This window comes from Podarcis cretensis (assembly GCF_951804945.1).
Source record: "Podarcis cretensis genome assembly, chromosome: 8".
Taxonomy (NCBI): Eukaryota; Metazoa; Chordata; class Lepidosauria; order Squamata; family Lacertidae; genus Podarcis; species Podarcis cretensis.
The window spans coordinates 11,092,743-11,116,269 of record NC_137177.1 but is presented as its reverse complement, the minus strand read 5'-3'; the positions used below and the strand labels follow the sequence as shown (position 1 = coordinate 11,116,269).

At 43.8% G+C, this 23,527-nt stretch overlaps 1 protein-coding gene across 1 annotated transcript; it reads right to left on the bottom strand.

The window, feature by feature from the left end:
• Positions 1-23,527, bottom strand: PRDM9 (PR/SET domain 9). Its single transcript, XM_079985322.1, has 10 exons — positions 22,746-23,527; positions 22,048-22,171; positions 21,045-21,149; positions 18,598-18,671; positions 16,752-16,869; positions 15,468-15,608; positions 12,755-13,026; positions 11,975-12,042; positions 10,818-10,999; positions 1-2,212 (listed from the first exon to the last, which is right to left on the bottom strand). The coding sequence occupies exons 1-10, from the start codon at positions 23,238-23,240 to the stop codon at positions 810-812; spliced, it is 2,982 nt and encodes a 993-aa protein (XP_079841448.1). The 5' UTR covers positions 23,241-23,527; the 3' UTR covers positions 1-809.

The window sequence follows — 23,527 nt, the reverse complement described above, 5'->3', positions numbered from 1 at the left end:
TCACTTTTGAAAAAGCCATTTATTAAGATAACATGGGCAGAATATGATTGACCATTGAAATAAAGCCCAAGAGCTGCACAGTATAAGTGCAAGCACAGTTCAACTGAATTATGAAATCTTGGGGTTTCATTGTTAGATGGAAATGTGGCAGAGTCTAGTAGTCAGGGCTGAATCTTTTTCTTCAAATCAGAGCTCCTGAACCTCATTGTAACATTGGCTCATTTTGGAAATAATCTTTAAGGAGCTTAGTGAAGATTCATCAGGTATAGCATCAGAAAACAGTTTCAGCAAATCATAAAAAGATGCTAGCAGGAGATAATGTAAATGTATCTTTGTAAATTACATCAGGTAACTCCACAAGCACCCTATGCTTTTTCATATTGGCCCTCAAGAAAAAATGCTTATTACAAAACTTCAGCATTTAAAACATAGGCACTTCTTTCATTTTAAATCTGATTGTGGAGCATTAAAAAGCATAAGGCTGAAAAAATGTTCACCAAATAAACTTCTAGGGCTTGGCACACAAAAACTCACTTCTAAGGTCATATATCCAAAATTGTGTCTTTAAGAGCTGTAAAACAATGAGGTGGTATGAGCAGTGGTGCTGGCTTTAGAAAAAGTCACGTGATGAAGTTTCCTACAGAGTAGACAGCAAATGATTAGAGCCCTGCTTATTACAGCAGATGGCAAAATGTACCAAAACTGCTACATGAGCAGAAATGCAGACCTGCTTACTTTATGTTTAAAAACATTCAAAATACAGCACCATACTCTGTACTGGAACTGGTAGCTCTGTCAACTATGTTACACTAAGGTGGCTTCTCTCCTGTGTGCGTTCGCTTGTGCTTGGCCAGGTGTCCTGACCGGCTGAAGCTTTTCCCGCACTCTCCACATGAATATGGCTTCTCTCCTGTGTGCATTCGCTTGTGCTTGGCCAGGTCTCCTGACCAGCTGAAGCTTTTCCCGCACTCTCCACATGAATATGGCTTCTCTCCTGTGTGCATTCGCTTGTGCTTGGCCAGGTCTCCTGACCAGCTGAAGCTTTTCCCGCACTCTCCACATGAATATGGCTTCTCTCCTGTGTGCGTTTGCATGTGGACAGCCAGGTTTCCTGACCAGCTGAAGCTTTTCCCGCACTCTCCACATGAATATGGCTTCTCTCCTGTGTGCATTCGCTTGTGCTTGGCCAGGTCTCCTGACCAGCTGAAGCTTTTCCCGCACTCTCCACATGAATATGGCTTCTCTCCTGTGTGCGTTCGCTTGTGGACAGCCAGGTGTCCTGGCTGGATGAAGCTTTTCCCGCACTCTCCACATGAATATGGCTTCTCTCCTGTGTGTGTTCGCTTGTGGACAGCCAGGTGTCCTGAACAGCTGAAGCTTTTCCCACACTCTCCACATGAATATGGCTTCTCTCCTGTGTGCGTTTGCGTGTGGACAGCCAGGTTTCCTGACCGGCTGAAGCTTTTCCCACACTCTCCACATGAATATGGCTTCTCTCCTGTGTGCGTTCGCTTGTGCCTGGCCAGGTTTCCTGAACAGCTGAAGCTTTTCCCACACTCTCCACATGAATATGGCTTCTCTCCTGTGTGCGTTTGCGTGTGGACAGCCAGGTTTCCTGACCAGCTGAAGCTTTTCCCACACTCTCCACATGAATATGGCTTCTCTCCTGTGTGTGTTCGCTTGTGCCTGGCCAGGTTTCCTGAACAGCTGAAGCTTTTCCCACACTCTCCACATGAATATGGCTTCTCTCTTGTGTGTGTTTGCATGGGAGTGACTAGCACTGATGAGTAGCTGAAACTTCTCCCGCACTTTCTAAATGGACATGGTCTCTCTCCTATACATAATTGTTGGGCCGCATGTGACAGCTGCTTTAAAGTTGCCCCACTTTCATTGCGTCTAGAAACCTGAGTTCTACTCTGTGTCTCTTTGTTTATATCTTTTAAAAACAGTGTCTCGTCATCTTTATTTTTGTCAACACAACTTGGCACTAGGTGCTGCAGCATAGTTCTGTTTGAAGCACTATTTGTGATTTTGAATGGAGATTGCTCTGCTAGGACATTTTCAGGTACTTCAGGCTGTATTCCATATCCTGAATGCCTCCATTTCATATGTCTGTGAAGGTAATCTTTGAAAGTGAAAGCCAATTTGCAGCAGGGGCACTGATGACAGGTGATACTTCGCTCCTGTAACATACGTGAATTCTGCCTGTGTACTATTTGAGAACACACAAGATTTGAGTTTTAGTAGCTATTTTCAACCATGCATGACAAATGGGCATGTGGGACTACATTATTTAGGAAACTACAGCACCCAACAAGCTCACTGAGAGCCAAGGAAAAAGACACATGCCAAAACAGAGGGTTGTCCTGAAGGAACAAGCGGCAGGAAGAAGACCAAGGCCGGCCACAGCATTCAGAAAGCTCATATTGCATACAGTGGTCAAAACAGCATGATTGACTATATTACATGTATGGGAAATAAAATAGCTTTGACCATGTCATTGCAGAAGTGTTTTACACAATAAAATGAACAAGGGTTCTAAGGCATATTTTGTTTTTATTAAATAATTAATTAAACTTAATTTTAACTATTCTCATGAATGTGTGAGTTATTTCATGCTCAAAAAGACCTTAAACCTGTCCAAAAAGGTAATTTTTTTGGTAAAAAAATTACTTAAAAATCAATTTGTTTTATAACCACAAAAAACACCCTCCTTATTTTTAAAACATAACAAGTACATGGTCAGCCCATTCTACAACAAAAGTATGATACACATGTTAGTTGTGGTTTGCGCGCTATGGCTTATGGAACCTACCGGGAATAAAATGACTAAAATTCACTTTGAATGGTCGGTGACCCTTTTCTGTGGCACTTAATACCATTTTTATACCTTATTTTGAAAGAGACCACAATTAGCTTTATTTTGATACCAATTGGTTAAAAAAAAAGCACAATTGGTTAAAAAAAAAAGCAAAACAGGAGGTTTTTTCTAAACTGACTCAGAAATTGCATTAGCCTAAATTGCGCGAAAATTGAAATTTTCAAAAAATTCTCCTTCACCCAATTTTGGACCAAAAAAATCTTTAAAAATTAAATTGAAGTTCCTTCTAAAGTGACTCAGAAATTGCATTAGCCTAAATTGTGCAAAAATCAAAATTTTCAAAAAATTATCCTGCGCTCAATTTTGGACCAAAAAATCTTTACAAATTAATTTGAAGAAAAGCTGAGTTGTGACAGCACATGGCACCAGGTGATTTGGCATGGAATGGCCCAAAATCTGGAGGTGTATTAAAATACTGCAATACTATTGAAGGAAAATAAAGTCTAAATTTTGGTGCTTTAACTATATTAAAATAGTTCTGAGAGTATTTCTTCTATGCCAAATGCATTTCTTATTTTTTAAGATAACACCTGCATACAGGGGAAATGAGATATTTGCACAAGAGAGAACTATATGATGAAATTCTTCATAATATTACAACAACTGCAGTACTGTTGTGACCTGGGAGGGGAGGTGTCAGCCTGTATGATGCTGGAGTCTCTTCTAATTCCATTGTTGAACTAGCCAGCCAAGTTCCTTGGTGAGTTAATGGCCCTAAGTATGGTCAATAATATAACAAAGCAAGTTGTTCTGTGCCGGAGGACAAATGGGTAGCCCCCCCATGGGTAGTTAGACTACCCCCCCATGGGTAGTTAGAAGGACAATAGCCAGAGTTGTGTGTGACACCTGGGCTAGAAGCAGACAGAAGCCAGAAAGTGAGAGCCATGCTTGATTTTTATTTGAATCAAAGGCTGTGATGACTATGGAAGAAGCAATGTATTTTGGGGTGTTGATTCTGAAAGTCCCTCCATCATAGGCTCAGGTTATATATTTGTATAAATAATAAATCCTAAAGACACCACAGACTCTGATGTCCCTCGAATCCCTGGAATTTCACACAGCTCAGAGAGTGGGGTGGTGTTCAACCATATGTTGGCATGCTATGTGAGGGGGTCTACCATGAACCAAGGTGTGGCAACCTCCCAGCTGATGGATTTTGACTGAGGGGGAAAGCCAGATCTAACCAGTGTGGGACAACCCCTGGGATGTTGTCCTGCACAAGCTCCCACTGAAATAAATAGGAGAGGCATAACAATACTTGTATGAGGCCTCCATTCAAAGGCGTTCCTTTCAAAGAGACATACACAGAATAATATCCTGGTGGACTATGTCTCATATTACTGGCAGGTGTGTTGTTACTTCACTTTCCTGTGGCAGGCAGCAATATTACTTGTGCCAGCCTGCTCAAGGCTGGCACCACTCCCATGCTCTATGATGGAATTACTTTATACTTTATGTACTTTCTTTTTTTAAAAAAAAAAAGTTCTCTTCTGCTGTACCACAAGTTAAGAGTTCTATATTGCCCTTAAAATAAAGGGTAGTCATGTTTCACTGTCTAACATACTGTAATTTTACAATCATTTGTCCTCTCTCTTTTATTATTTAGTGCTTTCCAGTCTCTGCACCACCCTTTCCAGAGCTGGAGTGTATGTTCCTTAGAGAACAAACAAGCTATTTCTTCATGCAGAAGACTTTCTCTGACCCCATTCCATGCACTCTGTGTGTAGGGAATATTACATCACTGCTCCTAAACTAGAGATAGCAAGTATTAAAAACAAAATATATTTCTCATATGGAAAAGCAGCCATATTTTCCACAACCATGCTGAGTAGATGAAACAGAAATGATATAGTTTACTTGAGCTACTTGAAAAATGCTACACAGGTTGTTTACATATACAGTACATGCTTTCATAAAACAACAGAAAAAGCCCAGTAAGGCTATCCTTCAATGCAGTATTACTATATTTTCAATACAGAGTGGTCACATCATATACACATTTAACTTGCACAAATTCAACAATACGCGCTCAGCTGCAAGAACCAGTGGGGTGAGGCAGCCTTCTGGACGAGGGTTGCAGCAGAGGAGGGGGGGAGATACAGGCAGAATAAAAAGGCTAGAATGGATCTGCAGCTTTTGTCTGTGTCTCTCTCTATCTACCCCCCCTCCTCCTTCCCTCTGCTTTCATCTCTCCCCCACCACTGTTTCTGTTATGTAGTGAAGTTTCGCCCTGGTCCAGCAGGGGGATACTGTAGATAGTTTTCACTCAGGTCTGTAGATAGTTTTCACTCAGGTCCACATCAGTTATTTTAGGCGGGAAACTCTGGGTTGTTGTTGCTACAATGTTGACAGCCGACTGCCTATAAAAGCAGGCCGGCTGAGCTGTTTGCTAGTCAGTTCTATTCCAGCTTACAAAATAAAGAGCTGCTTTGGAGAAATCGCTGTGTCGTCTGCTATGTCAACCCACAACTTAACACTGGTGACGAAGGTGGGATTGATGGACATCAGAGCACAGCCAGATGCGGCCAGCCTCTGAACTGAGCTGAATCACTGAGCTGAATCACAGAGCAAAATCACTGAGCAAAATCACTGGACAGAACCAATTCAGAGCTGACTGTTCTGGCTAGAGCACTGTGTTCCATCCATTGCCCTTCATGCCGGCATCGGAATCATGGCTTCACTTGTGCCTCTACCGCCGTTTGCGCCAGCCTCTGAATCATGGAACTCCTTCCTCGCTCGGTTCGACTGCTACCTCCAAGCCAACGAGCTGACAGAAGTATCAAAGGAGCGGAAGCGGGGCCTATTCCTCAGCCTCTGTGGGCCTGAGGTGTTTGAGACGGCCCGAGCATTGGTTGCGCCTGAAGCAGTCCAGGCAACACCGTGGGACACGATCCAAGAGAAGCTCCGCAACCACTATGCACCAAAGCCGTCCAAGATTGCTGCCCGCCATGCGTTCTACCACCGGAACCAGGCAGAGGGGGAGTCAATCAACAACTACACCACCGCCCTGCGACAGGCTGCAATGCACTGCGAGTTCTGAGACTTAGACGATGCCCTGATGGATCAAATCGTCTGCGGGGTCCAGGACATCCATCTGCAACGGCGTCTCCTCGCCAAGCCAGACCTCACGCTACAGAAAGCCATTGAGGAGGCTGTGGCCTCAGAAGCTGCTGAACGCTCCGCCCAGGAGATCCGCAAGTCCAGCAGCCCGCGTCTTGATAGGAAGCCAGTTCCGGTGCATCATGAAGAGGCCAGCAGTGATGAGGCATCCTCCAGTGAAGACGATGACGTGCACCAGACAAAGCGGGAGCGCAGGAAGTTCCAACAGAAGTCCAAGGGCCAACCAGAATGTGCCGGCTGCAGAGGCAACCATTCCCGTGCCAAGTGTCGATTCAGAGACGCCATCTGTAGGAAGTGTTCCAGAAGGGGCCACATTGCTAAGGTCTGCCGATCGGGTCCGTCTGACACCCCCCCTTCACCGACTCGCAAGTTCAAATCTTCACTCCAGTCTGCCAAGGAAAGTTGTTTCGCTCTCACCAACTGCCGCTGCCCGTCTGGAACCACGATTGGCCAAACCGACTCGCCTACGCAACGCAAGCTGAACGTCACGGTGCTCATTGAAGGAGCTCCATGTGACATGGAGATCGACACCGGGTCTGCCCTGTCCATCGTGTCTTGGAGCACCATCAAAAGACTGGTACCCAGAGTGTCCAAAAGGCAACTTGACTCTCACCGCGTACACCTGAGAGACTACCAGGGAAACAACATTCCCGTGGTAGGTGTTGGCCGGTTCCGGATCGCCTTCAAGGATTTTTCGGGCCTGCTCCGGTTGGTGGTGGTCGAAGGTCAGCGGCCAAGCCTCCTAGGGCTAGACTGGTTTGATGCCCTCGGCCTGGAAGTCACCGGCATCAACTGCATCTCTAACGCAGAGACTGAGGGTCTGGTCAAAGACTTTGCCAAGGTTTTTGACGGCACCTTGGGGCAATATACAGGTACGTCCATCACCTTTAGCCTTGATCCACAAGTCGCCCCCATCAAGCTAAAGCCACGCCCCCAGGTTCCCTTTGCTCTCAAGGCTAAGGTGGATGAACAACTGGACAAACTGATCGCCCAAGGAGTTTTGGAGCCGGTTGACCACGCCAAGTGGGAAACCCCCATCGTCACGCCTGTCAAACCAGACGGGTCGGTGAGAATCTGCGCTGACTACAAGTGCACGATCAACAAGGTACTTCAGCAGCACGCTTATCCGGTTCCTGTTGTCCAACACCTGCTGCATTCCCTGGGTGAGGGTAAGGTCTTCGCTAAGCTGGACCTTGCCCAAGCCTATCAACAACTGCCCGTCGATGATGCCACTGCTGAAGCCCAGACGATCGTCACCCACCGAGGGGCATTCCGTTGCCGCCGGTTGCAGTTCGGGGTGAGTGTGGCTCCTGGCATCTTCCAAAGCCTTATGGAGCGTCTCCTGCAAGGGCTTCCGGGCATGGTACCATATTTTGATGACGTCTTGGTGTCCGCAGACTCACACCAACAGCTGTTCGAGCGCCTCCATGCCGTGCTGACCAGGTTCCAAGAGGCCGGGCTCAAGGTAAAGAGGGAGAAGTGCCAGATCGCCGTTCCACAGGTAGAGTTCCTGGGCTATCTTATCGACGCCTCTGGCCTCCACCCGACCACATCCAAGATCCGTGCTATCCAGCAGGCCCCCATCCCAAAGAACAAGACGGAGTTGCAGGCGTTCCTGGGGCTGCTGAACTTTTATAACATGTTCTTGCCCCACAAAGCCACAGTGGCTGAGCCTCTTCACCGACTCCTCAGCACAAAGACGCCTTGGTCCTGGGGTCATCGGGAGACGGCGGCCTTCAGCGCGGTCAAGGCTCTCCTTTCATCGGACCGTGTGCTGGTACAGTACAGTGAATCCAGGCCGCTGGTCCTTGCCTGCGACGCCTCACCTTTTGGCATCGGCGCTGTCCTTAGTCACCGTTTTCCAGACGGAAGAGAAGCCCCGCTCGCCTACTTTTCCAGGACGCTATCTCCGATGGAACGGAGATACAGCCAGCTCGACAAGGAGGCACTGGCACTTGTGGCTGGAGTGAAGAGGTTCCATGAATACCTCTATGGCAGGACTTTTGACCTCATCACTGACCACAAGCCACTCCTGGGTCTCCTCGCCGGTGATCGTCCAACTCCACCGGTCCTCTCGCCACGCATGCTGCGATGGACTGTTTTCCTGGCTGCCTACCACTACCGGCTCATCCATCGCCCGGGGAAATCAATGGGCCATGCCGACGCCCTCAGCTGTTGCCCTCTTCCAGCATTTGTGGAAGACCCGGCTCCAGCTTCATTGCTCCTCCTGATTGAGGATCTTCCGGCAGCGCCTGTATTGGCTGCCACTGTGGCCTCCGCGTCTGCCCAGGATCGCACCATCAGCCGGGTGCTCAACTGGGTGTGGAGGGGGTGGCCACAAGGGCCTTTTGCATCGGAGTTCCAGCCCTTCGCAACCAGACAACATGAACTCTCGGCTCATCGCGGCTGTCTGCTGTGGGGAGACCGCGTCGTGATTCCCCAGGGACTCCGCCAGTGCGTCCTGGAGGCTCTGCACATTGGCCACCCGGGAATTGTCAAAATGAAGGCATTGGCTCGGTGTTACGTCTGGTGGCCTAATATGGACGATGCCATCACTGCCTGGGTGTCCGCCTGTCAAGCGTGCCAAGAGTCGAGGCCTGCACCACCGGCAAGTAAGGGACACACCTGGGAGACGCCAAAGACACCCTGGTCGAGGGTGCACATCGATCTGACTGGCCCCTTTCATGGCCGGACCTTTATGGTAGTGGTGGACGCCTATTCCAAATGGCTGGAGGTGGCCCTGATGCCCTCCACCACTACCAAGGCCATCATCCGGGTGCTGCGAGGCCTGTTTGCAACGCATGGGTGTCCTGATGTCCTTGTCTCCGACAACGGACCGCAGTTCACGTCAGGCACGTTTGAGCGGTATCTTTTGGGACTGGGCATCCGCCATGCCCTAACGGCACCCTTTCATCCATCCAGCAACGGACAAGCGGAGAGAATGGTGCGCTCGGCAAAAGAGGCACTGGCGCGCCTGGACCGGGGAGACTGGCATGAGCGGGTCGCCGAATACTTGTTCGTGCAACACATCACCCCTCATGCGGCCACAGGGCGGAGTCCTGCTGAACTGCTTATGGGCCGCCGCCTCAGGTCACCGCTCGACCGGCTGCACCCGGACTTTGCCGTGGCTGAACCCCCAGGCGGTGCCAACGCGCCACGGTCATTTGTCCCAGGAAACCAGGTCTTTGCCCGGAACTATGTGGGTTACATTCCTTGGGTACCAGCCACAGTAGTGGGAGTCACTGGACCTCGCTCGTACCAGGTGGCACTCGAAGACGGACGCTTGTGGCGCCGGCACATAGACCAGCTTAGGCGCAGGGTTGGGGACTTGGACACTACCGTGGTGCCCCCAACTGCGCCTGTGGCTCCAGAAGAGACACTTACAGATGGCGAGGCTCCACCTACACCTCCCTCGCAAACTGCCAGCGTGGAGCCGAACCAAGCCACTTCAGAAGGTCTGCCAGACTTACCACAGACTCAGACCACTCCACTTGCGGAGGCTCCACCCACAGCAGCGGATCCAGGGGATTTGGTTTCAACGCCACCTAGGGTCGCACCACAGCCTCAGCAAGAACTGTGTGGCCCTCCGGACTTGGCTACCAGTCCCCGGCGGTCTGGCAGAGTTTCCAAGCACCCAATTTATTTAAAGGACTATGTTGTTGGACATGTATCACTGTTGGTCTAAGTATGGGAAATGTAACCGATATGCTTTTGTGCCTAATTGAACCATTACGCGTAGTGCTGTATATAAGGAAACCATTACGATTGTAACTAACGCCTTATCTCGGTGGGGAGGGGTATTATGTAGTGAAGTTTCACCCTGGGCCAGCAGGGGGATACTGTAGATAGTTTTCACTCAGGTCCACGTCAGTTATTTTAGGCGGGAAACTCTGGGTTGTTGTTGCTACAATGTTGACAGCCGGCTGCCTATAAAAGCAGGCCGGCTGAGCTGTTTGCTAGTCAGTTCTATTCCAGCTTACAAAATAAAGAGCTGCTTTGGAGAAATCGCTGTGTCGTCTGCTATGTCAACCCACAACTTAACAGTTTCCTCACTGGTCACTGCAGCCAAGGGAGCCAGGTCGCCATTCTGCACTCTCTCTTCCTTGCTATTATCCTCCAAAGAGGAGGGGAAACAATCTGCTGCTGCCATCTCAATGCTGCCACCATGTATGCAAGGGTGAGGGAAGGCATTCAAGGCACAGGGAGGACCTGAGACTTCCCCCACCCCTTGCCAATCAGCAGTCAGATAAATTTTGGCTATATGTGATTTTGCATATACATGCTGCCTCAGGAATGGAATTATCTGAGAGCAAATTCATACAACCATATTGACAGTGGATGTGTTGACAGTGACCATGTGTTTGCTTCAGAATATGCCCAAATTGCAACTCACCCCTAACTACTGTTCCATTTAAAAACCTGAAATTGGGATGTTTTAACTGGAGTGTGGTACATATGAGATGACTTAAGAACTGGAGTCATGTTCAAAAGTCATACAACCACTACCATTATGTCAAAAACTCAGAACCAGACTTTTCAGCTCACATATTCACCATGCGAAATTAATCCTAATCCTTATGCATTTCTCTGAAACATGAAAACTTTCCCCCAGCTGTCCTACATTTCTCTTACCTCAAACCACCCTTCTAGCTCTACAATTCTATGATTCTATGAACTAGTCCTTTAGATTTATACAACGCATAGAAATATGAAGTTATCCTTAGACGCATCTAGTAGAATGCTGTCTATGACAAACAAAACAAGCAACAACAGACCAGTGTTAGGGAAGATTTAAAACAATGCATGATTATTATACCTTTTCTTGATTTCCATCTAGAGCCCCACTTGATGCCAAGCTCCTTTCCATATTCTTCTCCGTACCAAACCAGAAGTTCAGAATGAATAAGGATTATTTTACATGCTCTGTAGTAGATTTTCCCATGATACTGGAAGGCAACAAGATTTTGCTCTTCCTCATTCCGGGCACAGTTAACATACCTGAAAGTTCATTGTTAAGAGGGTAACTAAAAGTACTCAGTCAGGGAAGATGGAAATTAGAGAAGTACTATGAAGCATAACAATTGCATTACTTTCTTCTATTATTCCAGTAATGAAATGCGCAGCTGAAATATTTTAAATTTGTTGAACACTGGGCATATTATACACTGGCGCTTACAACCCACAACAGAATTTTGTAAAATAAACTTTTGTCTTCTTACCTGTGGTAACTTCACTTTCTTTTTTTTATGGTGGTAGAAGAATATCTTTGTCTGGGTTGCTCCTCCCATTCATTTCAGAAGGCAAGACTTATGCAGACCACCAGGCATTTGCTCCACTAGGAATGATGAACCCATAGCTTTGACTGATCCCACTAAGCAGTTTAGGGGCCCACCACTCTATTTCCAAACCAATATATTCTTTTTACCTTTGAAAGGTGCCACCTCTCCCTCTAGTACTGGCACTACTGAACTTTGGTATATAGTGCACAATTTGCACAGCAGTATGCAGAAAAAATACCCTGGTAAGACTGTTGTTGAAAGGACAAAAAAACCTTAACATTTATTACTCATGGAGGAGGAACCATTCTATGTATAGATTTTACATGTGGCCAAGATGCAGTCAAGATGTTGACACTAGCACAAGCTAACTCATACTGATTACCTGGAGAAGCAGAAAAGAATTAGTCTGAAAGGAAGTGATCTACTTTACCAACAAGCATTTACTAAAAGAGAAGGAATCAGTGAAGAAGGAAGAACAGGTTGCATTTCTGTCTATTCCTCACCACAGTTCAAGCAGGTTACTGCAATTGTTGTGCTTTACTCCCAACAGTTAAAAGATCTTAAGAGCATGGACGGCTAACCTGTAGCCACCCAGAATGACATGTAAGTCATTCTGTTTTATTGGCCTTTCCAGGTGTATGAAGACCCTTGTTTTAAAAGTCTCTCTTTATTTAGTTTGATCAAGGATGTTTACCTCATCCAGTTGGAATTAGTTTCATCCTTTCCATCAATGTAAACATAGCAGTTTTGCCCTCTAGTAATCTGTAATTAAAATAGACATGAAACACATGCATCAATATGGTAACACTACAACAATATGTAGAATGTTAAGGGGCTCTGCTCCCCTGCTTGCTTTGCTCATCTTCCTCTCCCCCTCCCCCACCTTAACCCCTTAGAGTTTCCCCTTCCCACCACATGCAACTACTAATCCCTTTTCACCCTCTCAACCCTACGTTTGAAAGCACTACTCTCGTTTCTGCAGCCTTGCTTTGCACCCATTTTCACCTCCACCTCCATGTCTTCTCCTTCTTTTGTGCAACCCCAGCAGGCACACAGACCATTCCCATGGTAATCTCCTGCATCTTCTTCTTCCCACATATTGCAACTACTAAGAATCCTTTTCACCTTTTGCCTAATTATGAAGCCACCCTCCCCACCTATTCTGTAGCTCTGTTTCCTGGCAGGCTTGTTTCCTGGATTCTCATCATTTTTTTTTAGGAGTTTTCCTGGAGTTTTTAAACTTTGTGTTTAAATAATCTAGAATAGTCTAGGTGGGGAAATATACTTTTTATTTTAATAATACAATTCACTTTGAATAAACAAATAAGCAGAAGCAACAAAATATTGGTTTGAGTGAGAAATACATTTTAAGAACTTCCCTGCCTTTTTTGCTTGAGGTATATTTCATTCATTCAGGAAGGTGGTACTCTACACGAAAAGTTCTTAAAATAAAAGTGCTGTGTGTAAATCATACCAGCCAAGAATAACCACTGTTGGCTGCTTCTTCTTCCTCTGTGATTTTCCCTTCGTAGGGCCCAAAATGAATTCCTGGAGGCAGAATTTCTCCTTCATTCCAGACTCCAAAGCCAGCTTTGGGGATACCTGAAGGGCCAATTCTCAAACCTGGAGGTAAAGTGAGGGTGGCCCTCTCTTCCAGTCCTATTTCTACTGCTGTATCCTTGATGAAAACTGGAGAACCATGAACTGAACATTCATCAATAAAGAATAGCAGGCAGTATTCACAAACTAGGAAGGGAAAGAAAGTTAACTGAGACATGATGCTGCAGGACTTTTTTCACCATCAATTAGTTTATTCCTTTTTTCAGATATCTACAGCTATGAATGGCAATCTATATAAATATTTAAAGTTGTAAAACTTGGGGAATTTGTGTCAATGTGCAATAATTATTGCAATGAATTTTGTGGTTGGCTCTCCAACTGAGGCTCTGGTCTTGTTGGGAAATGGTGATATGGACATGGCTATTGTACTGCTTCAGGGGATAAGGATGCCAGGGGTGGGAGTCTACTTATGGGACAGTCCAGAGAGCAAGGTTAGGTTCACAACCTAAGGTCACATTGAGGGGGTGGTCAATAAGAGAAGCAAAGTCCAGTCACAGGCCAAAGACACAAACAAAAAGAACACAGGTTCTCAGCAAGGCAGCACAGAGCACCAAGAAGCTGGTTAATGGAAGTTGTTCCAAGAAACTTCCCCAAGGACTGAATACATTTTTCCATGAGCCTGCTAAGCCCCACCTTAGACATAGCATATGGTCAGCAGATAATCTAATTGCAGCAGACAGAATTCTGTCTGGTTCTAGTCATAGTCAGCCTGATAGTTGTTGTTGTTATTTTGTTTTTTAAATAATATTTATTAAATATTTCTTAGTTTACAAAAATATGTGCATTGACTCTTTTTTCAAGCTGTGTTTTCTACAGATCAGTTTCTTTTGTTGTGATATGTTAGTGTTGCAAACAATATGAGGTTGGGAAGAAAAGATGGGGAAAGTGGGGGAGGGGTGATGGTGTGCGGGATAGTTTTACAAACCCTGATAGTTCCATTTAACAATAGTTCTAGCACCATAGGGTGCTCCAAGGCTTCATGGTACAGTTGGATGAATTCAGGGGAAATGTTTCATTATTTCTCATGTTTGTCATTGCCCATAAATGTTAAGAAGGATTATTTCCCCTGCTATGCAACCTTGGCATTCCCTATCAGAATGTTGAGTGGCATTGACGTGTTTCCCATTGGATTCTCTTTGGAGAAGGAAGGATTTCCTCCCTAAACTAGTTTAGCCACTAACATTTGGTTGGTTGGTTTTCCTTTTCTTATAGTGTGTAACCATACTTTAATTGCACAAATTCCATCAAGCTATTACTGACTGTATCTGCTGACTCCGTGTGGCACACTGTGGTCCACAGATGACAGCTGCACACTAGGAGTGGTTATGGGTAGATGGACTGTCTATTCTTATTCTAAGGGATTGGTCTACATAGCCTTTGGATACGTTCATCTCTATGAGTCTATGAAATATGTGTTTGTTGTTGGCACTTCTATAGCATGTGTAAAGGTAAAGGTAAAGGTACCCCTGCCCGTACGGGCCAGTCTTGACAGACTCTGGGGTTGTGCGCCCATCTCACTTAAGAGGCCAGGGGCCAGCGCTGTCCGGAGACACTTCCGGGTCACGTGGCCAGCGTGACATCGCTGCTCTGGCAAGCCAGAGCCGCACACGGAAACGCCGTTTACCTTCCCGCTGGTAAGCGGTCCCTATTTATCTACTTGCACCCGGAGGTGTTTTCGAACTGCTAGGTTGGCAGGCGCTGGGACCGAGCAGCGGGAGCGCACCCCGCCGCAGGGATTCGAACCGCTGACCTTTCGATCGGCAAGCCCTAGGCGCTGAGGCTTTAACCCACAGCGCCACCTGCGTCCTTTCAAAAACCTCTGTGTTGTGTCCAATTAATTATTACTCAGAGGAGTCCTATACAAATCAAATGATCTAATTTAGTAATTTTAAATATTAAATTAATTACAATGGGTCTAAACTGAGTAGGCCTAGCATTGGCTTTAACTCTTTATCACAATCTGCCAGTTTTTGACAAATCAAGAACAGCATTAGTTCAGTTCAACTACCACAGATTACTTGTACAGATTCTGATAACATTAAGACCATCTCCTGTTTAGAGAAGGGCTAGGGTAACTGCAGACCTTCTGTACATCACCCATCATACATGAATATAATCAAATTGCGAGTCTATTGTGAATGAATGGTCCATGGCAAATTTATAGGAAATTTATTTTCTTTTTAAAATGTGGTTGGGAATACTGATTATAGCTCAGGAACTTTTTATGTGAAAGTCTGAAGTACTTTCTTACAAAATGGAGCAGTGTCACAAAAAGAGAGTTTAATAGTGCCAGTGGTTTGGTCGTATAGAATTGCTCTTCCTTTTCCTATTTTGGACAATTGTTACAAGCCTGATACAGGCATTTTAATTAACATAATTTTGATTAAGCACTTTTTAAAATATAAGCATAAAGGGAGAGTTTCTTAGCATTATTAGCATTAGAATTATGAATAAACCTGAACCTGAAAAATATGTAATAGAATATCTAAAAGCACTGTTTTATACAGTAAATATTTTTCCAAGGCAACATAAGAATTGAAGATGGAAACTGCTGATTATAAACTTACACAAGTAATCATCATCATTGGGCTCATTTATTTCCATATATGTTTTTCTCTCCCTCTTCCGCAAACTATATGTACTAACTTCTTTCTCCTGATCTCTTTTCCTATTCTTTGTTTTCCTCGACAAAGCTTTCTTCTCAATATCTGAAGTACATAACATGATTTTGTAACGCATAAACTCATGGAAAGCAAAAGTACATGGAATACAAGAACTTGAATCACATTAGGTATGTTTAGGTGTTCACATTAGTCCCTGCTTGCCGTGCTCATGTGTAGGATTTACATATAAGCAGAATGCCTGAATATACCTACTTTTGTTTCTGCAAGATGTGTGTAGAACACTGTGGGATATTCTATTCTGGAATGGCATTGTCTCCTTATAATAAAATCTTCTATTGTTTCAGCATTTCTAACAAGTCACATAAGAATAGCAGGTGATAAAAAACATAGGATGAACATACCACACTGGACATGAAGTGACAGATAACAGTGTGCTGAGAATTAAAATGTTCTCTATTTCCTCCTGAAGATTTTGCTTGACTGTGCTCCAAAATGTTTCACTAGGCATCTAACAGAATTAGTTGTGCTCTTTACTAGCGAGGCTTAATTACCTAGATTGGCTGAGAGCCTGTATATGTGACAATGTGGCTCACAGGCAGCAAAATATTAACCAATCATGCTCCGACCTAGAAATACCATACTAAACTATAGCCCTTTTCATAATGAGACAAAACCACCTAAAAAATCCCCAACTTTCATAAAGCACAATGAATATCTTTTAACATGGACATATCTGCATTTAAGTGCAACTTATCAATGTTAGAAATTTAATTCTGAGTCAATTTTCATATTTCATGGTTGCAGGAATGCCTGGTCCTGTTAACATGGATAAGCTCACACCTAAACATCACTACAGTATTACCACACCCTGTCACTTTCATGCCCCATTTCCTTCCATATTTGACTCATGTAAAGTCTTTCACAGTGTAATTGGCTAGGTTGAGCAGCTGCACAGTATAAGCTCTCTGTCATTTTGCTGCACTGGACTTGAAAACAACATGCAATATTGTTTTTGCTCTTACATACAATTACATCAAAAAAAAATTGTCTTACACAGATCATAAGATCAGATCATTAGAAAAAGTTCCAGTTCCAGTTTTGGAGAGTGCCCTTTACAATTAAATGTTAAAAAGTTTTATAAGCAGCTGTAAAGAACACAGTGGGCAGAGTAATTATTATTTAAAGTTGTTAAGAAAATAAATTAATGGCTTTCTACCAAGCACTTACCAGCCTTTGATTCTGCTGCAATGTCTGTAGTATGAACATCTGCACATGTATTTTTGTCAGTTTTCTTTATATGTTCTTGGTCTTTGGAAGTAAGTCCCATAGTGTTTATTTGCTTATTCTGCAACAAAAAGTTGTTTTCTATTAAATCTTAACACCTCAAATAACACTCATAAAGAATTAAGAGGGGGCTTGTGAATCATGTGTATTTACTGAGTGGTAAAAGTGATCATAAGGGACGCAGGTGGCGCTGTGAGTTAAACCACAGGTCGGCGGTTCGAATCCCCATGACGGGGTGAGCTCCCATTGCTCAGTCCCTGCTCCTGCCAACCTAGCAGTTCGAAAGCACAAAGTGCAAGTAGATAAATAGGTACTGCTCCGGTGGGAAGGTAAACGGCGTTTCCGTGTGCTGCTCTGGTTCGCCAGAAGCAGCTTAGTCATGCTGGCCACATGACCCGGAAGCTGTCTGCGGACAAACGCCGGCTCCCTTGGCCTATAGAGCGAGATGAGCGCGTAACCCCAGAGGTGGTCACGACTGGACCTAATGGTCAGGGGTCCCTTTACCTTTTAAAAGTGATCATATTAATTTAGATCTTCTTAAATATTTCCACAATGGCAGTTATCATTTAGACAAATTACCAGTTAGTATATTCAGTTACGAGACAGTCCCAAGGCATGCTTAATTATTTATTTTTCTCAGGAATCTCTCCTTTGGCTATAGAATACAATGTTTAGCAAAAGTACGGTGCATGGAAATAACTTTGAACATGTGACTATTATTGCTAACACCCAGAAAGACCTTCAAACGTGAACAGAAAATGAATTGCTGCAGCAATCATGACTTAAATGTATGAACATATTATATATTTGACTTTCAACCCAATGAAATAGCTACATAGTGTCCTCATGTCAAAAAGGATTGTGTTGTCTGGGGCTGACTAGAATTCAAAACACCTAGAGAAGGGTTGTCAACCTGGTCCCTACTGCCCACTTCTAGGCATTTCAGGATTCTAGGTGTGCGGTAGGGGGTTCTACAGCACAAGCTGAATTATCCTTCCATCAAACACTGGTGGGTGGTAAGGAATTTTTTCCATTAAGAAAGATGCATTAGTGGGCAGTAGGTATAAAACGGTTGACTACCCCTGACCTAGAGGGAATCAGACCGGTGAAGGCTGGTCTATTAGGCTGTGTCCACATAAAGCTTTTGAAACACACATGGGCTACAATTTCACAGTGTGCTTTCGCACATAGCAGTTTCCTGTGTACAGCAGTACACACCTTCACGATCTAAAGCAGCAGCTACTAACTATATTGGCTGTATACATTGATAATGTGCAAGCTAGTGTCCAGCTGTGTTCTGTTCTCCTCCCCTCAATTAGTGTTTCCACATACTTTTTTTAAAAAAAAGAAAAGAAAATGTTTTTCACAGTCTTTCAGTGTGTCTGCAAATAGTGTGGGTTTTGTGAACTACAGGTCACCCTGTCAGATGGGTAGCTTATCCTCAGTCTCCGACACATTTGATTCCAGAATTTGTGTTGATTCCGGAGTTTGTTTCTTTGTTTCAGTTGTTTGTTTTGGTTCTTCCTTTGTTTGAATGTGTAATATTATGATCACTGACTACAAAAGTCAAATTGTTTCTCTGGAAGCTAATGATCGTGAACAATAAATTTCCACTCAAATAAAAAGTATGCCCCTTCAAACCCTGCTATTATTAATATCTTTATTTCCATATTTGGGCAAACACATGAAATATTTCTCCAAACTATTTTGATTCGATGTTTGCTAGAATCATCAGACAAACAAAAAAACAGAAATTGCAAATCACTTGAAATATCCAAAACTATCTTACTTGATCAAGAGGGTACGTTTTTTTCTTTTCCTCTTTCCAGCTATTCAGGTTACATGGTGTCCTAAAAGATTTTACTGGAAATAAGAAGCAAACTAATATTTTAGAAATTAAAATATTATCACTGAACATATAAACCCGAGAGAGAGAGAGAGAGAGAGAGAGAGAGAGAGAGAGAGAAAGGGTGTATTGTGCAATATATACACAAACTTTGGTATTTGTACCAGTCAGTCATTTGGAGAAAGCTATAGCTCCAAACCATCCACTAAATTTCTCCAGTACCAGTTCTCCATGGTAATTTCCAGGAGTATATTTGCAAAAATATGTTATAATTAAAAAAAATATTATTTATACCCCACCCATCTGGCTGGGTTTCCCCAGCCACTGTTTCACCAATAGAAAGACATTTGGTAGCATGAATTTAAATAAATAGAAACTGAAAAGGTAGGTGGTTCTCCTTCAGTTTATGGAATGATAAAAACAGTAATGCCTCAATAATAATAATAATAATAATAATAATAATAATTTATTTATTTATACCCTGCCCATCTGGCTGGGCTTCCCCAGCCACTCTGGGCGGCTTCCAAAAAAATATTAAAATTCTGTAATACATCAAACATTCTTTAGGGAAGTTTTTAATGTCTAATGCGGTATTGTTTTTAATACTCAGTTGGAAGCCGCCCAGAGTGGCTGGGGAAGCCCAGCCAGATGGGCAGGGTATAAATAATTAATAATAACAATAACAATAACAATAACAACAACAACAACAATAACAATAATAGCTTCCCTAAACAGGGCTTTCTTCAGATGTCTTCTAAAAGTCTGGTAGTTGTTGTTCTCTTTGACATCTGGTGGGAGAGCGTTCCACAAGGAGGGTGCCACTACCGAGAAGGCCCACTGTCTGGTTCCCTGTAACTTGGCTTCTCGCAGTGAGGGAACTGCCAGAAGGCCCTCGGTGCTGGACCTCAGTGTCCGGGTAGAACGATGGGGGTGGAGACGCTCCTTCAAATATACTGGACCGAGGCCATTTAGGGCTTTAAAGGTCAGCACCAACACTTTGAATTGTGCTCGGAAACGTACTGGGATAAATGTCTCTTGATTGATTGATGTTTAGAATATTTTCTCTGCATCTTCACTTTTATCTTGACTATGAATGCATCATCACAGGAATGTATCCCATGATATTACACATTGTGTTGCCAAGAAAAAGGAGTGAACATAGGAAACTGTATATACGAAGTCAGACCACTGGTCAATCCATCTCAGTATTGTTGACACGGTCCAGCAGTGGCCCTCCAGGGGTCCAGACAAAAGTCTTTTCCAGCTCTACCTGGAAATACCAGTGACTAAACCTGAGAGTTTTTCTGCACAAAACACATGCTGTACCACTGAGCTTCAGACTTTCCTTATATGATAGGAATGATTGTATATACATGGAATGAATGGAAATATAGGGACAATATGGCAGTAACCTCATTGCTGATACAGTATTGAATTAATGAAAAATCATTAGGTGCTCAGCTTTAGAATGAATATAAAACCATTCTAATGCAAAAGATTAATATTTAATAAAAAGAATACAGCAAAATTGCAACCTGATCTGCACCAGATCTGCATCAGAGTACACAGTATAGCAACAGAATAGAGGTGTGGAACCAGTGACCCTCCAGTTGTTGTGGGACTCCATCTTCCATTAGCCCCAGCCAGCATGGCTAATGGTGAAGGATTACAGGAGTCATATCTGGAGGGCCACTCATTCCCCATCATTGCAACAGAATATTCATATAGGTAGAGTAAAGGAAAATCCAGCATGAGACATAAGGGCTATTAGTAGTGGCGAGCAAAATGAACCAATGTAGATGAGTTGGGTCACATCACATAAACTACATTTTGTTACATTCATCAGCTGCATCTCACAAAATTAATATAACTAAAGTAATAGATATGTCATTCACCAGAAAGAGACAAATGCAGTCAACGGTAGAGCATTTATCTTTCAATTAGCTATGATGATGATGATGATGATGATGATAATAATAATAATAATAATAATAATAATAATAATTTATTATTTATATCCCCGCCCATCTGGCTGGGTTTCCCCAGCCACTCTGGGTGGCTTCCAACAGAATATTAAAATACAAAAACCTATTAAACATTAAAAGCTTCCCTGAACAGGGCTGCCTGGCTAAATGGAATGCCCACGTTCAGATATATGCTAAGTTGATTGACGGGACAACAGAAAGGGGGGGTATTGCCTTCATGCCCTGCTTATGGGCTTCCCAGAAGTATCTGGCTAGGCACTGTGGGAAACAGGATGGTCTGTTCCAGCAGGATTTTTCTTAGACTTTACTGCTGGTGAGGGGTGTGGCCTGCAAAGAGTTTTATGGCCCGTATAGAGAAGCCTGGAGGGCTGCATGTATTCAGGAATGACTACAGTAATCATTTACCTATAGATTTTGGTGTCCATTCCTCATCAGACTCAGAGGACTCATTTGTAGTTTTGGGAGGTTGCCGTGCATGATACATAAATGTTGGTTTAGGTGTAGGAAGACCTAATAAAAAATATCAGGTATAAGATACTATAAAAGTTGTTGTCTGCAAACATCTTATTGAAAGAATGCTTCCAGAAATTTGTCTCTGTTCAACTGATGTCAAATGCCAATAAAAGACAAAATAATCAATGCTAAGGTATTGTGCTATGAGAAAACCAGGCCCTTCCCACCCCCCAGAATCTGTATCCAATGTGAAAGGATTCAGATCACTTGCCACATAGTATACCTAGCCAAAAAGTTTTGTTAAAAAGAAAAAGTACTGTATCAGTGAAAGACCAATCTATCCTCTGCAGTCCACAACATGGGGGAAGTGTGGGAAAAGGAGACAAATGTTTCAATGGTATCTTACAGAGCAATTCTAAGAAACTCAAAAGTAAGCACTATTGGGGTCTACAACCCGGAAAGTGGATTGGATTGCAGCCAATGTGCAACTTAACTGATGCAACCCAGTTACTTAACCAAGCATATCAAGTGAAGACATGCTTGCAAAAGAATTGGAATCCAGACCTCCCAGGTACAATTTCAGCATTATTTCTAGTTCCATACTTCTTTCATTAATCTCTCTTTGCCTTCTCTACTGGTCCTAATTCTACCTACAGGGTTATAAATTTTAACCTATTTACAAACATAGTTAATATATGGTGTAATTGAGCTAAGCTTCAGGCTGTAATCTATGAGAGCCCTTGGAAGCCTAAAAGTTATACTTCTAAATACACACTAAAATATATGCTTTGCTAACTTTAACATGTCACATAGATGAACCCTTTGAATGTTACTATTTGATAAAGGTAAAATAAGGTGATAGTGTGAACAATTCTTCAATTGTTCTTCAACTCAGAGATCTTATTGCAGCTAAATAATCCATACTCCTTGCTTACTTTTCAGTAATTTCTCTCACCTAATTGAGTCATAAACTCATAGTTCTCTTTCATATTCTTATAACGATTTTTTTCCCATTCTCCCATTTCAGCCCATTGCTCTTTAGGGAAGTAGATGGCCAGCCCTTTAAAAGTATCTTCAGCCTAGTACACAGGAAGAAAGTGGGTACAGACACATAATATCATGTGTTTAAATGTTTTACTTGGAAACAAGCACTTTACAAGTAAAGTGAAATCAATCAGTGAAATTACACACTTTGATCACACGTTCAAATTTGCACACCAATTAATTGATGGGTCTAACAACAAGCTAAGTTGCTGAGACTGCTCTTGAAAGTCCAGTTGTTGTACAAGCTGAGCAGCTGCCATACTTTACCATGTCCCTGAACCAGATCTATGCCAACTTTAAATGATTGCTGCATGATATCAGACATGGGCAACTACAGATAAAGTGTCATGTGACTGTAGCATGATTGTCAAGGTTCCCATCTTTATGGACCTCTCCAGGAAGAACTGAGTTACACGTGAAATCTTATTATTTACACCCCTTAAATTGTATATTATTTCCCCATTATTTTTATTTAATTAAAACATTTGTGTGTGACTTCCCCAAGCCTGCAAAATTGCTAAAAGCAGCAAGTCTCCACCTGCAGAAGCTTGCCACATTTTAGGATGGAAGGTCTCTTTACGGGATATTTGCTTACTCCAAATTCCTCACCTTGGGCTTCTGCCCCCTTTTCTTATGGCTCGGCTTTTTGACCCTCTCTGCAGAACCCCTGTCTAAGCAACTATTTTTGGAGCTACCTGACCCCGTCTTCCCCACCTCAACACTTTTTGTAAGAAGAGAATCAGAAAGAGGTGGTGCCCCACTGGCTCCCTTCTCCAAGGGCTCTCCTCTCAGATCCCAGGGATCTTTCTCCATGAGATCTCCCCCACTGGGAACAGGCCATTCAGCCTCAGTTGCCCTCTCCCCTGGGGTTTCATTCTTGTCAGACACCTCTCTCCTCATCCCTCCAGCTTCTCCCCTACTGAAACTGCCCCTGCCCTCCTGCCCTTGGGATTCATCATCCCTGACAATCTCTTGCCCCAACCCCTGAGCTTCTGCCCCAGGAGGTATTTCTTCCCACATTCCCTGGGCTCCTGCCCCAGCTGGCATTTTCTGCCCTTTTTCCTGGGCTTCTGTCCCAGTGGGCATCTCACCTCCAGATGCCATTCCCCTCCCTCAGTTCCCAAATTTCAGCCCAGTTTAATCATCTCTCCCTCCTCAGTCTCCATCCATCCCAGCCAACTTTCTTTCTCCCCTTTTCTCCCTCAGCCTTTAATCTTTGGGGAGGGGGTTCAGCCCTAAACTTTGGGCTTCCCTGCTCTACACGCAGCGAGGGAACTGTTTAAACTTCGCCCCTCTCTGAAATCCTCCCCGCCACAGCCCAGCCTTTTCGCTCAGCCCCACAGAGCCATCTCCTTCCCTCAGCGGGAGGGAAAAGGCGCCAAAAATCGCGC